Genomic DNA, 18,097 nt, shown 5'->3' with positions numbered 1-18,097 from the left:
TGCCAACCCCAGCAGGACCCAGGGTGACCTCTTGTCCTAGAGCTGCAGCTCACAGGGGCTCCAGTGCTGCTTCAGCAAGTGGTATCCCCTCCTGGGCTTGGAGCTCAGCAAAATGAGCACACAGGAAAATAAATACACTGTGAGGGTGCGGAGGGCTGGCACAGGGTGCTCAGAGCAGCTGGGGCTGCCCCTGAATCCCTGGCAGTGCCCAAGGCCAGGCTGGACTGGGCTTGGAGCAGCCTGGGACAGTGGGAGGTGTCCCTGCCATGGCAGGGGTAGCACTGGGTGGGCTTTGAGGTCCCTCCAAACCAAACCATTCTGGTATTCTATGATTCCATGGGATGGCTGTGCAAGCAGGCTGGTGGAGCAGAGTCCACCTCTAAGCCCCCAAAAAGCAGAAGCACCTGAGTTATTCTGACTTTTATTTCATTGCTTCTTAGTTCACACAGTTGGTATAAAATCAGAAAAGCAAAGAAAAAAAAAGTAGAATGCCAAAAAAACCCCAAAATTAACGAAAAAAAGCAACAGTGTCTGGAGTCCTCAGAGGCAGCCTGGGGTCTGTGCTGATGCCTGTTCCATTCATGGCCAGACTCACTGCTGACAGACAGAGGACTCACATCTCGCTCCGGTGCCAGAGCCCCATGGGCTCAGGCCAGAGCTTCTTCTGTTCCTCTGCACCATGGAGGGGAAAAAGGAATCTTGGTTATAAATGCTTTATTAAAAATAATAGTAAAGAGCAAATCTAAGTACAAAAGCAGTTATAGCTTATTTATATTACACAGAATTATTTCTCATTTCTAGCTTGGTTGTTTACCTCAAGGTCGTTAACTGAATTTCCAGTGACGAAGGTTAAATGGCTTAGGATAAGGAATGGTAAATAGATAGCACCATTTCATACATCTGGTATTGGATTTCAGGGACAGGCTGGGCTGGCTGCTGTCTCAGGGCAGTTGAGCTCCACGGCAAGGACAGAGCACGCTCCAGGCTGGGAGCAGCAGTTCCCAGTGCTCGGCACAGCCCAACCCCGGCAGCCGAGCGAGGGAGGATGGCCCGGCCTGGATTGCAGCTTGACCTAAGTGATTTAAAAGCCCAAATTCCAGTGGGTGTGGTGGCAAGGCAGTGGGACTTAGGCACATAAGTCATTTAGGCACTTGGGGCAATCAAGGCCTTTGCTCCGGAATCCTTCAAACCTTTTGGAAACATCTCCCGTCAGATCTGGACGTGCCCTTTGGATCACAGCATGTGGCAGGAGCAGGGCCCAGCCCTCGGCTGCGGAACCAGGTGTGACCGATCCACGCCAGCCTAAAACCAGAGCTGGGGTTCTGATGGGTCAACACGGGCTGGGACAGGACAGGAGAGTTCAGCTCAAAGAGGATTTTGCATTAGAAAAAAATCACTGCGCTCTTGTTACACTGTTAGGAGTGAGAGTTCTTAGGCACTTGCTTCAGGCTTTAAAACAGCGCATGGTCAACAGAAGCAAACAAGACTATGTACATATATGTAAAAAGTGTTATAAATAGGTTTTTTAAACCACAGATACTATATACATCTTCAATTAACAAGGAACCCTTTGAGTGTTTCCTCTGGGGGTCGATTGGGTTTGGTTTGGATGGGAAGGTTTATTCCTTTTTTGGGTTTTTTGGTTAATTTTCTTTTCCGTTTTCTCGTCTATTGTGGCCCGCCTGCGTCTCCTGTGAGGACGTCGCGAATGCCCCGGCCACGCCAGGCCACGTCCCGCGGCGTCACTCGCGCTTCCGGAGGATGACGTAGATGATGCCGCTGGCCAGGGCCAGGGGGAAGGCCAGCCACGCCAGGATGTAGGCAAAGCCGTAGGAGGTGTTTTCCGAGGCTTGGTGCCAGTCTGTGTGCTTCACTGTGAAGATGGCAGCGCCGCTCATCACGCACAGCCCTGCGGGTGAGCACGGGGATGCGTCAGTGCTGCAGCATGGCCAGGTCCCCAGGGAACCTGAGCCACACAGGCCAACACCAGCGTCAGCATGGGAGCTGGCTTTGTTATTGTCCCCCCGAACACTGTGAATCTCCAGATTTGGGGAGGGGATGCTGTAGGCTCTGGCCTGGCTGGAGGTGAGCGGGGGTGTCTCTGCCATGCTCAACACGGAAAGCCAGAGGCTCCGGAGCAGACAAAGCTGGAGCATCACCTGGGCTAAGCCATCCCTCAGGCAGCCCCAGATCAGGGCTGCTGCTCCAGACCAACCCCACTCCCCTGGAGCCCTGCTTGAAATCCTGGCCTGAGCCAGGTCCCTGCAGCGCTGCGAGAGGTCAGGCACGGAGCTGGCCTTTCAAAGCAAGGGTTTCTGTATCCCCTCCCTAGGAGATAAAAGCCACAAACCCAACTGGGCCTCAGGGTGATCTGGCTGTGACCCCAATCCTTCACTGCTGCACCAGAAGCTGAACTTCAAACCTCATTCCCAGGAAACCCTGCTCCTTGAAAACCCTGTTCCTTGAAAAAAACCCTACTCTTGAAAACCCTGCTCCTTGAAACCCCGGCTCCCTGCAAACCCCTCCGTGCCCATGGCTCTCCTTCTTCCCTGGCACCCCTGAGCAGCCAGGGCCTGTGCAGGTCCCAGGCCCCGTGTCTGGCCAGGCCCAGCCCCGGTGGGCAGCGTTTAAGCTTTGTCGCAAACCCCCCCCCATCAGGGGTGGGCACTGCCCGGGGCTCACACAAAGCCACCTCTATTCCTGCCCCAAACAAGCTCTTTGAGTCAGTCCCAGTAGTTCTATTATCCAGCCGTGGGGCTGTTGTTGGAGCCGAGTTCCAAATCCCCTGCTCGGACCTCAGGACCACCTACATTTCAGCACCGTGATATTTGAGCTGTAATTCCACTTGACACTGCTCCTTTTGTTTGGAGAAAGTGCACAAGTGGGAATTCACTTCATTAAGGCGCCGCTGGAGCAGTTTCCATTCTCCAAGCACGGGAGCCAACTCCCACTGCCCGACCCATGCACAGAGAGCACAGCCATTGTCTGGGGGACAGGGGACAGGCGTGTGGCCACGCAGTCACCTCCAGATGGCTACATACAGCAGCAATTGTCCACAGCAGGGATTTGGCCAGCCGGAGGCAAACAGAGTGGCCTGACCCTGCATCCCCTTGGGACACCTAGCACAGCATGGACAGGAGGGCTGCAACCCCTATTGCTTCTCCTCTGACAATGACGACTCACCAGCAGTCACTCAGGAGAGAGAAGCCTTCTTCTCCCAGGTCTATCAGAGAAGCTCTCAGGCAGGTAATTGCATTATTAATGCCCATTTCCCCTCCTTGGCTCCATGGCTCCAAGGGGTTTTCATACATCCCTTTCCAGAGATCTGAACTCCACCTGTGCTGTAGCCAAGCAGATCCACTCCTCATGGATTTAATGCCAATAAAGGTTAGCTCTGGATTTCTCCAGGGTTTGGGAGGGCCAGTTGGTTAGAGGATGCCCAGAAACTGTCTAAACTCAGTGAATGAATGCTAAAGTAGCAGGACCTTGAGTGACTTCTAGTTTAACATCTAAAGCTCCAGGAAAGAATCAGTCTCCTTCCCAGACGCTCTGTCCTAATGCAGCCAGGACCTTGAAGCACCATTACATTTCTTAGCCTGAACTCTTGAAAATCCTCTCCACTGGTTTCATAAATGCAAACATAAACAGAGCCAGTGGCTTTACAGCATCAGTACTTGGGGAACTGCAGCATGGAACGTGAGCTGTGGCTCCTTTCCAGCAATGAGTTCTCAAAGAGTTAAAAATAGCAGCTGACAGTCCAAGCCAGAGCTCACCCTGCAGCTCCAGGGCTCTGTGCTCATGGGGAAAGCACCAGGCCCCCTCATGGCAAGTTTATAAATAATCACTGAGCCCTCTTTTGCCAAAACAGGATCGTCACAACTTTCCCCACCCCGCCAGCAGCTGTGGAAGCCTCACCCAGCCTGGTGAAGGGTCCCAGAGCCAGCACAGCCACCCTGGACACCCAAACCTGAGCCCTGGGGAAAAGGCAGAGCTCTTGTTCCACTCCCTTCAGCTTTGCCCCAGTGGCTCTGGTGTCCTGTCCCTCCAGCGCCTTCCTGGCTGGGACAGAAACCTTCTTGCACCTTCCCTGTGCAAGGGCAGAGGAGCCTGGATGCACAAAAGCCCAAGAGCTGGATCCATCTCAGGAGTGTGAGACATCAACACCCCCAAATTATTCCCTTCCCTTCCCTTCCCTTCCCTTCCCTTCCCTTCCCTTCCCTTCCCTTCCCTTCCCTTCCCTTCCCTTCCCTTCCCTTCCCTTCCCTTCCCTTCCCTTCCCTTCCCTTCCCTTCCCTTCCCTTCCCTTCCCTTCCCTTCCCCCTCGGTGCCCCGGATGTGCCCCAGAGCTGCTTGTTCCCTCCAGGCCCTGTTCCTGCTGACAGTGCCACCCCTCAGCCCCACTCACCTGCCAGGATCTGGAAGACTCCAGTGATGTAGAACCTGCCACCCTTGGTGAGCGTGAAGAGCTGGCAGAAGAACAGGAACAGCGACAGGACGCTGAAGATGACGGAGAGGATCATCATGGCTTGGACAGACTGCAGCCATTCTGGAGACAGACAGACAGACGACACCTCAGCCTGGGCACCATGCAGCCCCTGCTGTGCCCATGGCCAGGCCACCACCCACCCTGGCTCCTGCAGGGTTTGGGGCAGCTGGGCCGTATCCAGTGCTGCCCCAGCTGCTGAGATCCCCAGCACGGGCTGCTCCTGGGATCCGGGTGCCATGCGGGTGCCACGGGTCAGCTGCTGGAATACAACAGACCACAGGCCTGGGCACTGCCTGGGGAGAATTTACCACAAAACAGAACAGAGACAAAAACCCTGAGCTACACAAAGCAGACAGAGCCTCTCCCCAAGCTCCGCGCCAGGCCGCTCTTCATCTGTGCTGCAAACACCAAAGCCATGTGCAACAAGCTCTGGGACACCGCGCTGGCCGAGCCCCGAGGGCAAATAAACACACGGGATCGAAAACACCCTCTGCCCCTGTGGAGCTGAACCTTTGGGAAGTCCTCCCCAGCTGCCAAGAGCAGCTGTGGCCCAGAGCAGACCAGTTAAACCAGCCCGTGTGAGTCACTGTTTAGCTATTTCCAGCCTTAGTGGGTGTGTAACTCCCCACGTAAAAAAAAATATAAATAAACAAACAGAATGCAGCTCCATGCCACGAGCTGCTGCAGCTTGACAGAAAGAAGCAGTGCTCACGGATACCTCTGCCTGCCTCCTTCTTTATAAGGCTTGAAATCAAAATGCAGGACTAATACAGGTAAACTGAGGCACAAACCACACAGTGAAAGACAGAAAAATCCTGCTTGGGGCTGGATGGGATTAGGCAGCACTGAAGCCTCAGACCCAGTCCTGTGTGCCTGCCAATGTTTTACTCCCACCGATTTCAGTCCCCTACCTGCAGAATTGGAGCAAAACTCCCAAATGAAGCTGCCCTTCAGCTCCGCCAGCCCCGACCTTGGAGCAGCAAACGAGGCAGCTGAGACTGTCCAGGGCAGTGTCTGCCCCAGAGCAGCGACCACATCCCCAGCAAATCCCTGCGAGCAGCGCTCACGGAGGGGAGAGCAGAGTTAGGAGCAGAGAGTGAGGCACAGCCTCCAGCTGGGATGGCAGAGGTGATCCATGGGCACTCCCAGCAAATCCAGGGCTGCAGGGAACATCCTGTGCCTCTCAGTCACGTCTGTGTTTGACTTGGGGCCAGGATATCTACCCCTTGTCTTTGCCTCTTGTCTCTGGATGTGCAGGCAATGGAGCAGAGGCAGTCCCTGCTCCCAAAGCTCTGCAACTACCCAGAGCAGCCCCTGCTGCTCACAGCCAGCCTGGTCCTTCCCCTCCCTGTCACACTTCCCATCACAAACCGTTCTCCAGCTCCAGAGTGCCGCGTTCCCTGTGTGCCAGCTCTGCCATTCCTTAGGAAGGAGCAGCTAGTGTTGCTTCCAGGAAATCCCAGGGTGGATTTCATTGCAATGTACACACAAAATGTCCAGTGTATTTCCCCTATCTCAGGCAGCCTCAGCCCCACCAGCCCCTTCAGCTCCGGCTGTCTTCCACCAGTGGGAAATGGGATGAGGCAGTTCCAGCACCAATAAAACCATCATAAATCCTTGCTCAGATCAGACCAGAGAAGTGCTTGGAGGATGTGCAGCTGCTGAGCTGAACCTCCTTCCACTCCTCAGCACAGACAGACTCCCATCCCAGCTCAGGGATGCTGAGCTCTTCTCTCACCCCTTCCCAAGCCCTGCAGCTGTGTCCAGCTCCGTGCACCAGCTAAGCCAAAGCCAAGCCCTGCAGTTTCATCCAGGAACAGAAAGCCAAGTCTTTTGTGACTGCAAAGGCCACAGGATCTGGCCCGAGAGGAGCCCTTTCTGCCGGAGGTGGATGCTCCCACTGCTGGTTATTTTAGGAGAGAACTGTCTAGACGGAAAGCTGAGCTGAGCTGCCCTTTAATTGCATCCGCCTCCCCTGCCTGGTTTTTGGTTCTGAATGCAAATGATTTATAGGGGCTTTGCAAAATCCCATTGTAATAAAGAGCCATGTCAGAGGCAGAGAAAGGCAGTGCTGAGGGGGGAGCTCACCGTGGCTGGAGGGTTTGGGCAGCCAGCCTGAGAGCAGGGAAATCAGGAGATGATCCTACAGACCAGAGCTCTGAGCCTGCTCACATCCAGCCCTCCACTGACTTTTGCTGGCCTCCTTTGTGAAAACAAAGGCAGGATCCCAGCACAGGGCTGAGGCCAGGAAAGTGAATTCCAGAGCTCCATTAACTCCATGGCAGCTGCCCACAGACTCCAGCTGGAGTAGGACAGCTAGTTGCCTTTAATACACTTAAAATCACACCTATAAGTGCAGGTAGGGTTTTTACCTCCTCAGCCCCACGTGCCTTTAACCCCTGCGCTGTCAGTGCTGTGTCCAGCCCTCAGGATTTCAAACACAGTGAGTGTCGCAGAGGGAGCTGCAGCTGGGCTGTCAGCACTGTTTACTCCCAGGCTGTTATTTGTGGTTTCCCCTGGGCAGCGAGCTGGTTATCCCATTTTTCCCCTGCATCTCCTCAGTTCTGTGTTTATATCTTTGTTCTTCAGGAGGAAGAAGAAAAGGAAGCAGCATGGAAAGGATAGATAACACCCTGCACACCACTTCCAGAGACAACCCGGTGGGAGTGGGCTCTAAGCCCTTTCAGGCACCAGAGACAAAGCAAGAAGTTTTTACAAAACAACTCTGAATTTTCCTTAAGTTCTGCAAGCCCTGATTTGTTCATTGCACTATTTACAACAGCAGGGAGAAGACTTCAGCCCTGAGATGATAAAAACTGTTATTTCACTGCCCTAAAATCCAGCATGAAAGAAATCCAGAGCAGAAATTGGAACCCAGAGCAGAAATTGCAGTTGAATCTCCCAGAGAGACAGCAGCCAACCCAGCCCTGCTTGCAGGGAGGTTTTATGCCCTGACAGGACTGACGGGGCAGGGAAAAACGTGCCCTTGGCCAGGAGCAGAGGCCTTCAGGGACAGGCTTTGCTTCCCCAGGGTTTAATTCACACCCCCCACCTTTGGCCCCAGCCAAAGAGGAAAAACAAAGTGCACACTGAAGACACTTACTTGAGCACTCAGCTTACCCACTGCTCTAAGAGCTCCCTAAATTAGTGCTGTGCATTAAAAACCCCGCCGTGCTGGGATCTGCAGCTGATGGGAACGTTTTGCAGATGGGAGTTTTCCTTTTGCCAAGTGTGTATGCTCTGTACATTTGAAAAGCAACCACTTCTAGAGAGGAAAACATCCATTAGGGAGGTAACTGTAGCATATAATACAGCCAAAGCTGGAGGGAGGGAAATTCATACCCCCAGCTGTAAAACCTGCTGCTTCCATGCTGCAAGTTACATCTCAGCAGGGTCAGGAGCAGCACAGGTACAAAGGGACCAACACAGGGCTGCCAGCAAAAGCCACGTTTTCTGAGCAGAGTTTCTCCAGAGCACACTCTCAAGTGTCAAGACCTGACCAAGATCCTGAGCCCAGCTCACATCCTGCCGTCTGAAATGGCCAGGTTGCAGTAAAACACTGGGACTTACAGTGGTTTTGATATTCAAACACCCCGAAGAGGGTTGGAAAAGGGTGAATTGGAGATGCAGGAACACCAGCTGACCTGCAGCACGCCCCAGGCTGCAGCTCACACAGAGGTCCCAAGGTCAGAACAGCTCAGGTGCCAGTGGTGCTGCCCTGCACAGCCCAGACCCCCCATGCCCCTGTCCCCAGGACTGTGGGGACACCTTTCCTGTGGGACAGCTTCCTGAGGGGACACCTCTCCTGAGGGGACACCTCCTCCCCATCTGTCCAGCTGAGCCACTGCGCAGTCCCAGGTGAAATCCAGGGAAAATCCAGCTCCACTGCAGCTTTCTCCTGCTGTGGCCCAGCCTGCCTCTGGCACAGTCAGACATTCCCGGCTGGTGCTGCCGGATGCTCAAAGCAGCAGCACCTTGGAGGAGGTTTGGCTCCCAACAGCTGCTCCTTTCCAATCCTCCCATGTCTAGCCCCTGAGAACGACCACATTGTGCTGGATCGATGTATTCCTGGAAATCCCACCACCAGAGGGGGATTCTAAAGAGCTCCCAAGGTGTTTGTGAGGGACAGAGGATGAGCAGAGGAAACCCTGGGGCTGCAGGGAGGCAGTGACTGAACACAGTGCTACCAGTCCTGTCCCAGGCCTCCTGCTCCTCTTCTGCAGCTCCTTCAGATGGAGATGAGCCCCTCAAACCTCTATCTTCTCCTCTCCTCCTCTTTTCCTCTCAGCTCTCCTCCCTTTCCTTCTTGAAGGTCCATTCAAGAAGTCCATGAAGCCAGGACATCCAGAGCTCTCCAGAGCTGCCACGCTCCAACATCCCATTGGAGCTCCCATCCCGTCCCAGGCCACTCCTGATGCAGCTGAGGCAGCAGAAAGTTGTTGGCACCACGAAAACTCCTTCCAACAGCCCCACAAAGCCCAAGGCAGTTCCTTTCCCAGGCCCTCAGCTCTGGCCTCCTGCTGGCCTGTGCTGAGGTGGCAGATCCATCATTCCATGCCCAGATCCTCTCAAGGGCTCCAGAGCCAGCTCCCGCTGATGTCCAGTCCAGGCAGCAGGAGTGGGAAGCAGTGGTGCTCAGGCCCACAGACCTGGTACAGGGTCACTGCTCCCACAGGGACATCCAAAGCCCAAAAAAGGTTGGTCAAAGGGTTCTCCAGCACCACACTCTGCAGGGGACTCCCCCACCCTTTCTTCTGGTTGGACAGTCATTGTTTGCCCACGTTGCCTTCTTCCTCCCGTTCCTCCATGGGCCAGAACACAAATAGGGCAGGGAAGGTTGTCTAACCCCACCTTTCAGAAAAAAATGAGAGCCAAAGACATCTGGAGCAGCTGAGAAAAAAACAGCACCTGTTCCCAACCTCTCCTTATCAGATGCTCTCTGTAAGAAGAACCAGCAACAATAAAAAAATGGCTTTAAGCAGAAGAAATCCCTTTCTTATTGAAGGCAATAAAGTTATGGGACAAACTGATCTGAAATATAAAATATTCTCTTGGAATAGGAAATTTTTAGATTTTAGGAGTAAATTTTTTACTGAGAGCATGGGCAGGCCCTGGCACAGGTTGCCCAGAGCAGGTGTGGCTGCCCCTGGATCCCTGGCAGTGTCCAAGGCCAGACTGGACAGGGCTGGGAGCAGCCTGGGACAGTGGGAGGTGTCCTTACCATGACAGGAGTGGCACTGGGTGAGCTTTCAGGTGCTTCCTAACCCAAACCAGTCTGGGATCCTGTGAACACCAAGGGACGAGTTGCAGTCCCCCAGAACTGGCAGAGAGGGTTCAGCCCTGCTCAGTGTCACCCATTGTTAATGAAATTATTAATAAAATCTGCTCTGGGCAACAACCTGGGCTTTGCTTGTGGCCATCACAGGGCCCCCAGCACTTGGAGATTGGTAAGTGGCAGCTAGGCACACCCCAAGGTTCAGGAGTTTCTTTTCTCTTTAAAACAGCCCCAAATCACCAGCCTGCCTGTGGACAAGCCAGCTGCAGGAGAAACTGTGAGAAGACAACAGGAGAAATGTTCCCTGCCATTCCGAAGGATGTGGGGATCTCCACGGATGGCCCCATTGCCTCCCCACTTTCAGCACTCCCACCACAATCAGAGTAGAGCATAGTGGAAAAGAAGACTTCTTTCCTGCATAAAACATTTAGCTGCAGAAAGAAAAGGCCATTTTTGGAGGAAAAAATATCTCTGTCTGGAGATGTGAACACAGGATGGAATCTCCTCAAGAGCACTTGCTGGGCCCAGCCGCGTGCCCCAAGCCAGGCTGGCACACGGCCCTGCTGACCCACAGCCCCGGGATTCAGAGCTGAATTCCTGAGATAAGTCTTTTCCAGGAATGTCTGACAGCGCAAACGAAGCAAAGATTGCAACATTTTTTCCATAGTTCTCATCCTCCTGAAGAAAAAAAGCATTATCTAACAGCAAATGCAAACATCAAAGCAACAAGCAGGCGGTTGTACGCGGAGAAGGAGTGGGAATGTGCCCTGGACTCCTGCTGGGATGGCTCAGCCCTCTGACACAGAGGGGCCGAGCCCTGCCAAGAGGAATTTGGCCAATCCAGCCCATCCCCAGGGGCTGCTGGTGTCCCGAATCCTCACTTGGCAGCAACGCTCAGCCCTGGCCTTGCTTTGCTGCCTGCCCCATTCCTAGGAGATAATGTGCAGGGTGAGGAGCACAGCCCAGAACCTGCCCCAGGGTGAAACGAAAGCAAATCCTCCTGGCAGACAGATTTAAAAGTTCTGCTTCTTGTGGGGCATCCACACAAAAGTCACCAAGAGGAGGGTGCCTGTGTGACAGGACAGGGGAGGCTCAGCTGACACCACAGGGCCACTGCAGCAGCACCACCCCCCAAAGTCCCCATCCATGATGAACACGGGTGACCCAGCACCATCTAATTCCCAAATTCCACTCACTGAGTCCCACTGCCTTTTGAAAAGAGAAGAAGAAATAACCACACCCTGGAGGCCATTGTGATGGCCAGAGCAAAAACTGCCCCTGTGTAAAAACTGAAAGTTCAGCCAAAATTCCCGATGAGGATTCATTGCTGTTTCCCCAGAGCATCTTGGCACTTCAAGATTAACCATTCAGTACCTTCCTAGGCACAGGGAAATGAATTTTTATGGCTCTCTGGAGCCCACTGCAGCACAGCCTCTGTTCCGAGAGCTGTGACCAAGGATGGTTTGTGGTATTTGTATGGGAACATTCCTTATTTTGAAAATAAGCATATTCCTAGGAAAGGGGTGTGAGGATGAGGCAGGAGACAAGCGTGAGCCTGGAAGGTGGCTCTGCCACAGTGTCCTTGCCCTGTGACCACCCTGCTGCTCCAAAGAGTGGCTGACAGCACAACCTGGCAGCGGTGACAGGGTTGGGAGCAAGCAGGACCCACTGGAAAAGAGACCATGTGGAATTTTTGCTCTTTTTACAAACAGACCTTAAAAGCCCTACATAAGCCCAGGAAATCTCCTTTGATTTTCTGTTCCCACAGCAGTGGTGGGCTCTGGACCCTGCATCCAGTGTCCCACAATATGAAGAAGGTCCTCAGCAGCACTGCTCCCACACGCTGACTGCAGGGTGAATGGGACACAAGCTTTCATCCAAGCAAAACCCCCTTCTCCTGAGAAGCAGAACCTTTGGGTAGGTGAGGCTGTCAGAGAGCTGCTTAAGCCTTGATCATAGTGAACTTCTACTCAAAGAGCAGCTCATCGGGGCACTTTATCTGGAATCCCAGAATGCTTTGGGTTGAAAGGGACGTTACAGATCATACTGCACCCACGTGCCATGGGCAGTGACCCCTTCCACCAAATCAGGGCTATCAACACAACTCAGCTGCTCAGCTGTATTTTCAACGGGATTATCTTGACTATGGTCCCTCTAATGATGAAAAATCAGCCCTGGAAAGGCTCCAGCAGCTCTGGGAACAGGCCATGGACACTCCCGTTGGGTGTGTGGAAATCACTCAACCGCAGTTTGGACAAGCCCCTCTCATCCCCAACAGAGCATCCCGTAAACATCCAGAAAGAGCGGTGCAGGTTTGGAAAGCAGATTTGGGGAAGCTTTAGAGTGCTGGGCTCTGGGACTCCTAGGGGCAGAGCTGCCTTTCATTACAAAGCAGGGGCTCAGCACTTTCGCAGCTCGCATGACTGGCTCTGAAGCGGGGCTGCCGACGCTGCACCAGCCAGCGCAGCCGGCTGCTGATGCGGGACGCTGCTCCAGAAGGCTCCTGGCCTGGGATGCGATTCCCTCGCCTGGGATGCGATCCAGGCGCTTTCCCGGCTGGCCCGGACACCACCAGGCGTCAGCAGAGACCAGCGCCGGGGTAGGAGCGGCGCTGGCAGCGAGAGCAGAGCCCGGGCACACGCGGGGACAGCGAGGAAAGTGGGGACGGAGCAGCGGCATCGCCTCCCCACGTGGGCTCCCACAGGCCGGGCATTCTGAGCGGAATCTCCAAAAACCCTCTCACAGCCTCCCTTCGCTGAGGGACCCTGCTGGAGTGTTTAATGCTCCCCGTGTCACCATGCCCCCCTCGCCAGGGTCACTCGGGCTGCTCCCACCCAGGCCCTCCTTCCCAGCACAGTGACCGTGTCCCAGTGACGGCGCTGGGAGAATTTGTGTCCGCAGGAAAGCAAAAGCCAGGCTAACAAAACAAATGCTGGCCCCAGCACCACCGAATCAGCTCTGTCTTGCAGGGAAACTGAGGCACGGGCTTGCCCAACTGTCTGACATGGATTTTGTGTTCCTGGTGCCACTGGTTGCTCTGGAAACGGCGTGTCACGGTGTCTCAGCACTCTCTCCTCCCTTGCTGACCTCAGCAAACAGTTCAAAGGTGATGTCACCCAGTGTGACATCAGCCTTCCCCCGGCTGGGGCCCGCGGTGGCTGTTCAGCCCCCCGGGAGTGCAGGTGCACGGCTCGAAGGGCCCGAGCACTCAGCACAGCCCCCACAGCCATCCCCAGGACCCAAACGTCAGCCTGTGCCAGCGGCACAATGCAGGACACGTTTCCAGGTGTCCTCTGGAGACAGAGTATCCTCAAGGCCCAGTGGGCATCCTTCAAACCCCTCACAAGCAGAGCAAGAGGGACCTGTGCCAAAAAAAGCCTCACAGCCTCCAGCAGGGTGACAGGCTCCCAGCGACCCTGCCCAGAGCACGTCGTGTCTGCGCATTCAGGAGGAAAAATGCGCTGATAGCAGGAGACCGCCCAGCAGGGCTCCAGCCGTCCCCGCCAGTGCAGCTGAGGGTGTCCCTGCCCTGGTGCTGCCAGGAAATGCCCCTCAGCCCGACGGCAGCCGGGCAGAGCCATGGGCAGCACGTCTAATCCTCGTCCTGAGCCCCAGCACAGCTTCAGGGACTGCGAGGGCGGGGGAGCAATGCCCCACTGCCGGGCCAGCCCCGTGTCCCCACACCGGGACACAGCACAGCCGTGCTCTTCCAGCGGGGGACACAGCAGAGCAGGCAAGGGGATGGGGTGGACGCGGGGAAATCCAAGGAAGAATCCCAAATAACCAGCATGGGCAAATCCCTCTTGATTCCACAGGTGCCGGGGGCGGGAGCAGCCCCCATCCCAGGGGACACAGCCCCGATCCCGGGGGGACACAGCCCCGATCCCGGGGGGACACAGCCCCGATCCCGGGGGGACACAGCCCCGATCCCCGGGGCACTCACCGTTGGAGGAGGATGCCAGGCAGTGGAAGACGGTTCCGGAGGTGCAGTTCTGCCACAGGTCCGCCGTGTGCCCGCCGTTCACCAGCCATTGCTGCGGGACAGACACAGCTCGTGAGCAGGGTCCTGGAGGAGCAGGCTCCCATGGCCGTGTCCCCCCAGGGCCAGCCGTGTGTCCCCAGGGCCAGCCGTGTGTCCCCAGGCTTCGGCACCGAGCAGCCGCAGCCCCGCACGTGCCTGCCCGCCCAGGCGCTCCCAGGGACACGCTTTTCCTTAGAGAGAGGTTTGGAAAGTAAATCCCGATATTTGCTTTTAACTGCTTTAGCCCCAACGGCACAGGAACAGAAGCTCTTTATGATCTTTAAACACGGAGCGAGTCCCGCGGGGCCGCGCTTCCCTCCCCTCGCCGGCCTCGCCCGCTGCCTGGCCGGGATATTTGAATGCTTCCACGTGATTCCTAACGGCTCAGAAGATTTTTGTAACGTTTTCCATGACTATTACCACCAAAAAGAAAAAAAAAAAAAGAAAAAAAAAAGAAGAGAAACAGACAGGGAAAGAAGCCCCTGCTGAAGCAAGCTTGGAAGTCACCAGCGCCACAGAACAGCTGCCTTTAGAGCCAACTCAAACCTCTCCCCGAGCAGCTGACGTGTTCACTGGGCTGCAGCCCCGGGACAGTGCTGGGAAGCCTCTGTGCTGCATCCAGCCCTCGCTCCTGCCGCTGCTCACACAGATTCAGCCTTGGAAGTTGGGATAGGAAAAAGGGACTGTGCCTTATTCCCAGCCCCAAAGGAGAAAAGCTGGGAAGCAGAACTGCTGCTCTGAGGAGTCAGTTCCCAGCCAGCCCCGTCTGGGGGCTTTGCTCAGACTGTTTGTGGTGCCTGAAGCCCAGTAGCAGGTGGACCTCCCTTATTAAAGGGAAGAGCAGCATCGCCCCAAAAGCTGGGATTTTGGGTGCTCCGAGGCTGCTCCTTGATGAGAACCATGAAGGGTTCAAGCCTGGGGAGGATGAGGAGAGAAACAGCCTTTGTTTCTCTGTCCCAGCGTGGATGCCCTGAGCACCTACCACAAAACACAGCCAAGCGTCCCAGCAGCTTCCCCTGACAGCACAAACTCCCTAATTCCCAAATTCCACTGTTACTGAGACCAGCAACCGGCCAGTAAAGGCTTCCTGCTAACAACCAGGCTGTAAAGCCGGGCATAAATGAAAACAACGCCTCCCGCTCATGCCACGCCATGTGTCCCTGCCTCGTAGAACCCGGAGCAGGGAAAATCCGAACTCACACTAACGATGGTGGAGACGAAGAGCAGCACCAGCACGGTGACGTGGAGCACGATGATCCCCAGCAGCAAGAGCAGCATCTCGGCGGTGGTGGAGGGCAGAGCTGCAGCGGGACAGGGATGATGCTGAGTGTGTGTGTGTGTGTGTGTGTGTGTGTGTGTGTGTGTGTGTGTGTGTGTGTGTTTATCCGTCTGTCCGTCCGTCTGTCCGGGGGCAGCAGGAACGCTCTGCCCCGCCCGGCGCGGGAGATGCTGCTGGGGCACTGCCCGGCGCCCTGGTTCTCCCTGCGGGCCCCGCCGACGGAGAGGGGTCCGAGCCCTCTGCCCGCTCCCCGATATCCCCCGGGGTCCCCCGAGACCTTCCCCCCGAGCCTGTTCTTCTCCCACCGAGGGGGCTCCTCCCAATCCCCTCCCCGGGGACGTTCAAAGGGCTGGTCCCCCCCAGCCCCTTTACCCGAGAGGGGTCCGATCCCCGCTCCAAAGGGAATGTGTTCCCTGCGGGAGGGCTCGGGCTCGGCACATCGCACCCGAGGGGCTGCCCCGGCCCCGCTCCGCAGGGAAAGGGGCGGGGGGGGCATTGTCCACCCACCCGTGGCAGCAGTGTGGGCGATGCTGTCGGCCCCACCCCAGGGGGAATTTTCCTTGTCTTATCTGCCCTGGCGACCCCCGGGGAGAGAGGGGGGGGGGGGTGAGCAGGGGGCGTCAGCCCCTGCCCTTTCAGCCCCCTGGGCTACCTCGGCCCCTCTTCTCCGGGGGTGCCCTCAGCCCACCTCCCCTCGGCTCCCCCGGCAGAGGCTCTGCTGGACCCTCTCCCGAGCAGGAGGGGCTCTCTCCAGCCCATCTCCCCCCGGTGAAGAGGGGAAGGGGCTGCCCTGACCCCTCTCCTTAGGGAGCCCCCAGAGCGGGGCTGCTCCTCCCCTCCCTGTGGGCTGCGAGCCCCCGGCGGGTCTCTCAGCCCGTGTCCCCCCGCTGTGGCCATTCCCCGACGGGGCCGTGGCTCCGTACTCACATCGCGGCGGAGCGGAGCAGCCGGCGGCGGAGCGGGCGCGGAGCGGAGCGGGCGGCGGCGCTGTCAAGTTTCCCCTTTAACCGGGGCCGCCGCCCCGTTTGCGTCTGCGGCAGGGGAGGGCTCAGCCGCCGTCCGCCGCCCTCCTATAAACGGGGCAGCTCCCGGCTGGGCCCCGGCCCCCGACTGCTCCCGCCCCACAGCGAGGAGATTTGGGGGGAACAAGAGACGAGCACCCCTTTCTCCTGAGCCCCCACTGCCCAGGAAGGCGGGGGAGAGGTGGCCGTGCCCCACTCTCCGAGCAGCCCCCGTAGGTGGGGGTGTCCCACAGCGTGTCCCGGGGTGTCTGAGCGGAACCGGCCCGGAGGGGACAGAACTCTCCACATCGGGGGTCCCCTCACTCCGACCCAGTGGGTCTGTGCAGCCCTGGAGAGGATCCTGGCGCAGGATTTGGGGAACGAGCATCTGGCCGAGCTGAAGGGATTCTAGCACTTGGAGCCGTCCTTTTTTAGCACTGGAGTGCCAAATTAGGTAGAACTGAGCAACTTTTCACTAAAGGGAGGGTGCGATTTTCCACAGCTCTGGAGGATGCTCAGAGATTTAGGGCTGTTCTGCCTGAAGAAGGCTCTGGGGAGAGCTGAGAGCCCTTCCAGTACTTAAAGGGGCTACGGGAGAGCTGGAGAGGAACTTGGGGCAAGGAATGGAGTGACGGGACGCAGGGAATGGCTTCCCACTGCCAGAGGGCAGGGTTAGGTGGGATATTGAGGAGAAATTCTTCCCTGGGAGGGTGGGGAGGGCTGGCACAGGGTGGCACAGCTGTGGCTGCCCCTGCATCCCTGGCAGTGCCCAAGGCCAGGCTCGACGGGGCTTGGAGCAGCCTGGGACAGTGGAAGGTGTCCCTGCCATGGCAGGTGTGGCACGTGAGGGGCTTTGAGGTCCCGTCCAACCCAAACCTCCCTGGGATTGTCTTGATTCAGGTGCTCGGGAAGGGGTGGCTGCGCTGCCGCCCTCGCTCATTCCTCGAGCACAACCAATCTGTTCAACCCCCCCCCCCCCCCCCCCACACACACACAGAGTCCACCCCCAGCTCCCAAATAATCCTGCCGGGAGACCTGTACACTCCTGAGCATTGACACCAATTCCCCATCACCTCCCCTCTCCCCGCACCAGCTCCAGGCTCGTCCTGCATTGTTGCACAAACGAGGAATTCGGCGTCCAGCCACCGGGACTGTAAATCTTGGGAGAGGGGAGCTGGGGAAGCGTGCTTGGCTCCTCTCTCCTGGCAAGCAGAGGCGTGTTCCTGCAGCACGGGCTCCGCACTCACGGAAGGGGTCCCGGCACAGACAGCAGCCAGTGAGTGGGAGCGGAGCCGAGAGCGCCCGGGGGGGTCGGGAGAGAGAGGCAGAGGCTGAAACGAGATTCCAAAAGATGCAATTTCCCTTCCCCTCCAAAAAATCCCGCCAATTCCTCTGCTGCTACCGTCCCTCTGCGCCCTGTGACGCCTATCAGCGCCATCCAGAGGACTGAAACATCTTTCCTGGCTAATGAGGCTGATGGGGGTCGTCCTGCCCGTGTGGGCCGGGTGTCTGGAGGAGCCCCCGCTCTCGGGGCTGAGAGAGAACGGTCTTGTCCCCAGGGCTGTGATCCAGGCTCTGGTAGAGACCATTCTCTGATCTGCGTCTGAGAGTCTGGGATCTCGGCTGCTGATCCTGGACAAGATATCCAACCCGGTCCCCGGAGCAGAGCAGGATGCTCGATGGGGGAAGGCACTGGGAGGTGTGGAGGGCACAGACAGCTCCCGAGCTCCTCCGTGAGTGTGGGACAGCAGAACCGCCCCATCTCCGCTTCTGAAAAAATGTGCCAAAAGCAGCTTCTTAAGCGTGGGGAGAAATACCTGAAAGTCAAACCAGGGAAAAGAGCAGTCTGTGGGTGACAAAACCAGTTTGGGCTGAGAGACATGAATTGGAAACGGTGGAGAAAGCCCAGAGAGAAGAGCACATCACTCCCCTGCCCCTTGGACACTTCTGGAAAGGTGCACTGTTCAAATCGAACAGGCCTTTGGACAAACATCAGCTGTTGCCGAGTGCTGTGACAGAGCTCTGGTGCCAGGGC

At 56.7% G+C, this 18,097-nt stretch overlaps 1 protein-coding gene across 1 annotated transcript; it reads right to left on the bottom strand.

Moving 5' to 3' along the window:
• Positions 1–405: 405 nt before the first annotated feature.
• PMP22 (peripheral myelin protein 22) lies at positions 406–16,102 on the bottom strand. Its single transcript, XM_058852533.1, has 5 exons — positions 15,989–16,102; positions 14,983–15,083; positions 13,705–13,795; positions 4,406–4,546; positions 406–1,909 (listed from the first exon to the last, which is right to left on the bottom strand). Exons 2-5 carry the CDS (start codon positions 15,058–15,060, stop codon positions 1,743–1,745), a joined length of 477 nt encoding a protein of 158 aa, XP_058708516.1. The 5' UTR covers positions 15,061–15,083; positions 15,989–16,102; the 3' UTR covers positions 406–1,742.
• Between the last annotated feature and the right edge of the window lie 1,995 nt (positions 16,103–18,097).

Source organism: Poecile atricapillus, chromosome 17 (assembly GCF_030490865.1).
Source record: "Poecile atricapillus isolate bPoeAtr1 chromosome 17, bPoeAtr1.hap1, whole genome shotgun sequence".
NCBI classification, from domain to species: Eukaryota; Metazoa; Chordata; class Aves; order Passeriformes; family Paridae; genus Poecile; species Poecile atricapillus.
The sequence above is the reverse complement of the archived record's forward strand: the minus strand, read 5'-3'. Positions and strand labels throughout refer to the sequence as shown.

Coding starts and splice junctions, on each gene's coding strand:
- PMP22 (XM_058852533.1), bottom strand. CDS start 15,060: ATGCTGCTCTTGCTGCTGGGGATCATCGTGCTCCACGTCACCGTGCTG. Junction 13,796..14,982: donor TCGTCTCCACCATCGTTAGT/GTGAGTTCGGAT, acceptor TCTGTCCCGCAG/CAATGGCTGGTGAACGGCGG. Junction 1,910..4,405: donor AGTCTTCCAGATCCTGGCAG/GTGAGTGGGGCT, acceptor GCTCACCCGCAG/GGCTGTGCGTGATGAGCGGC.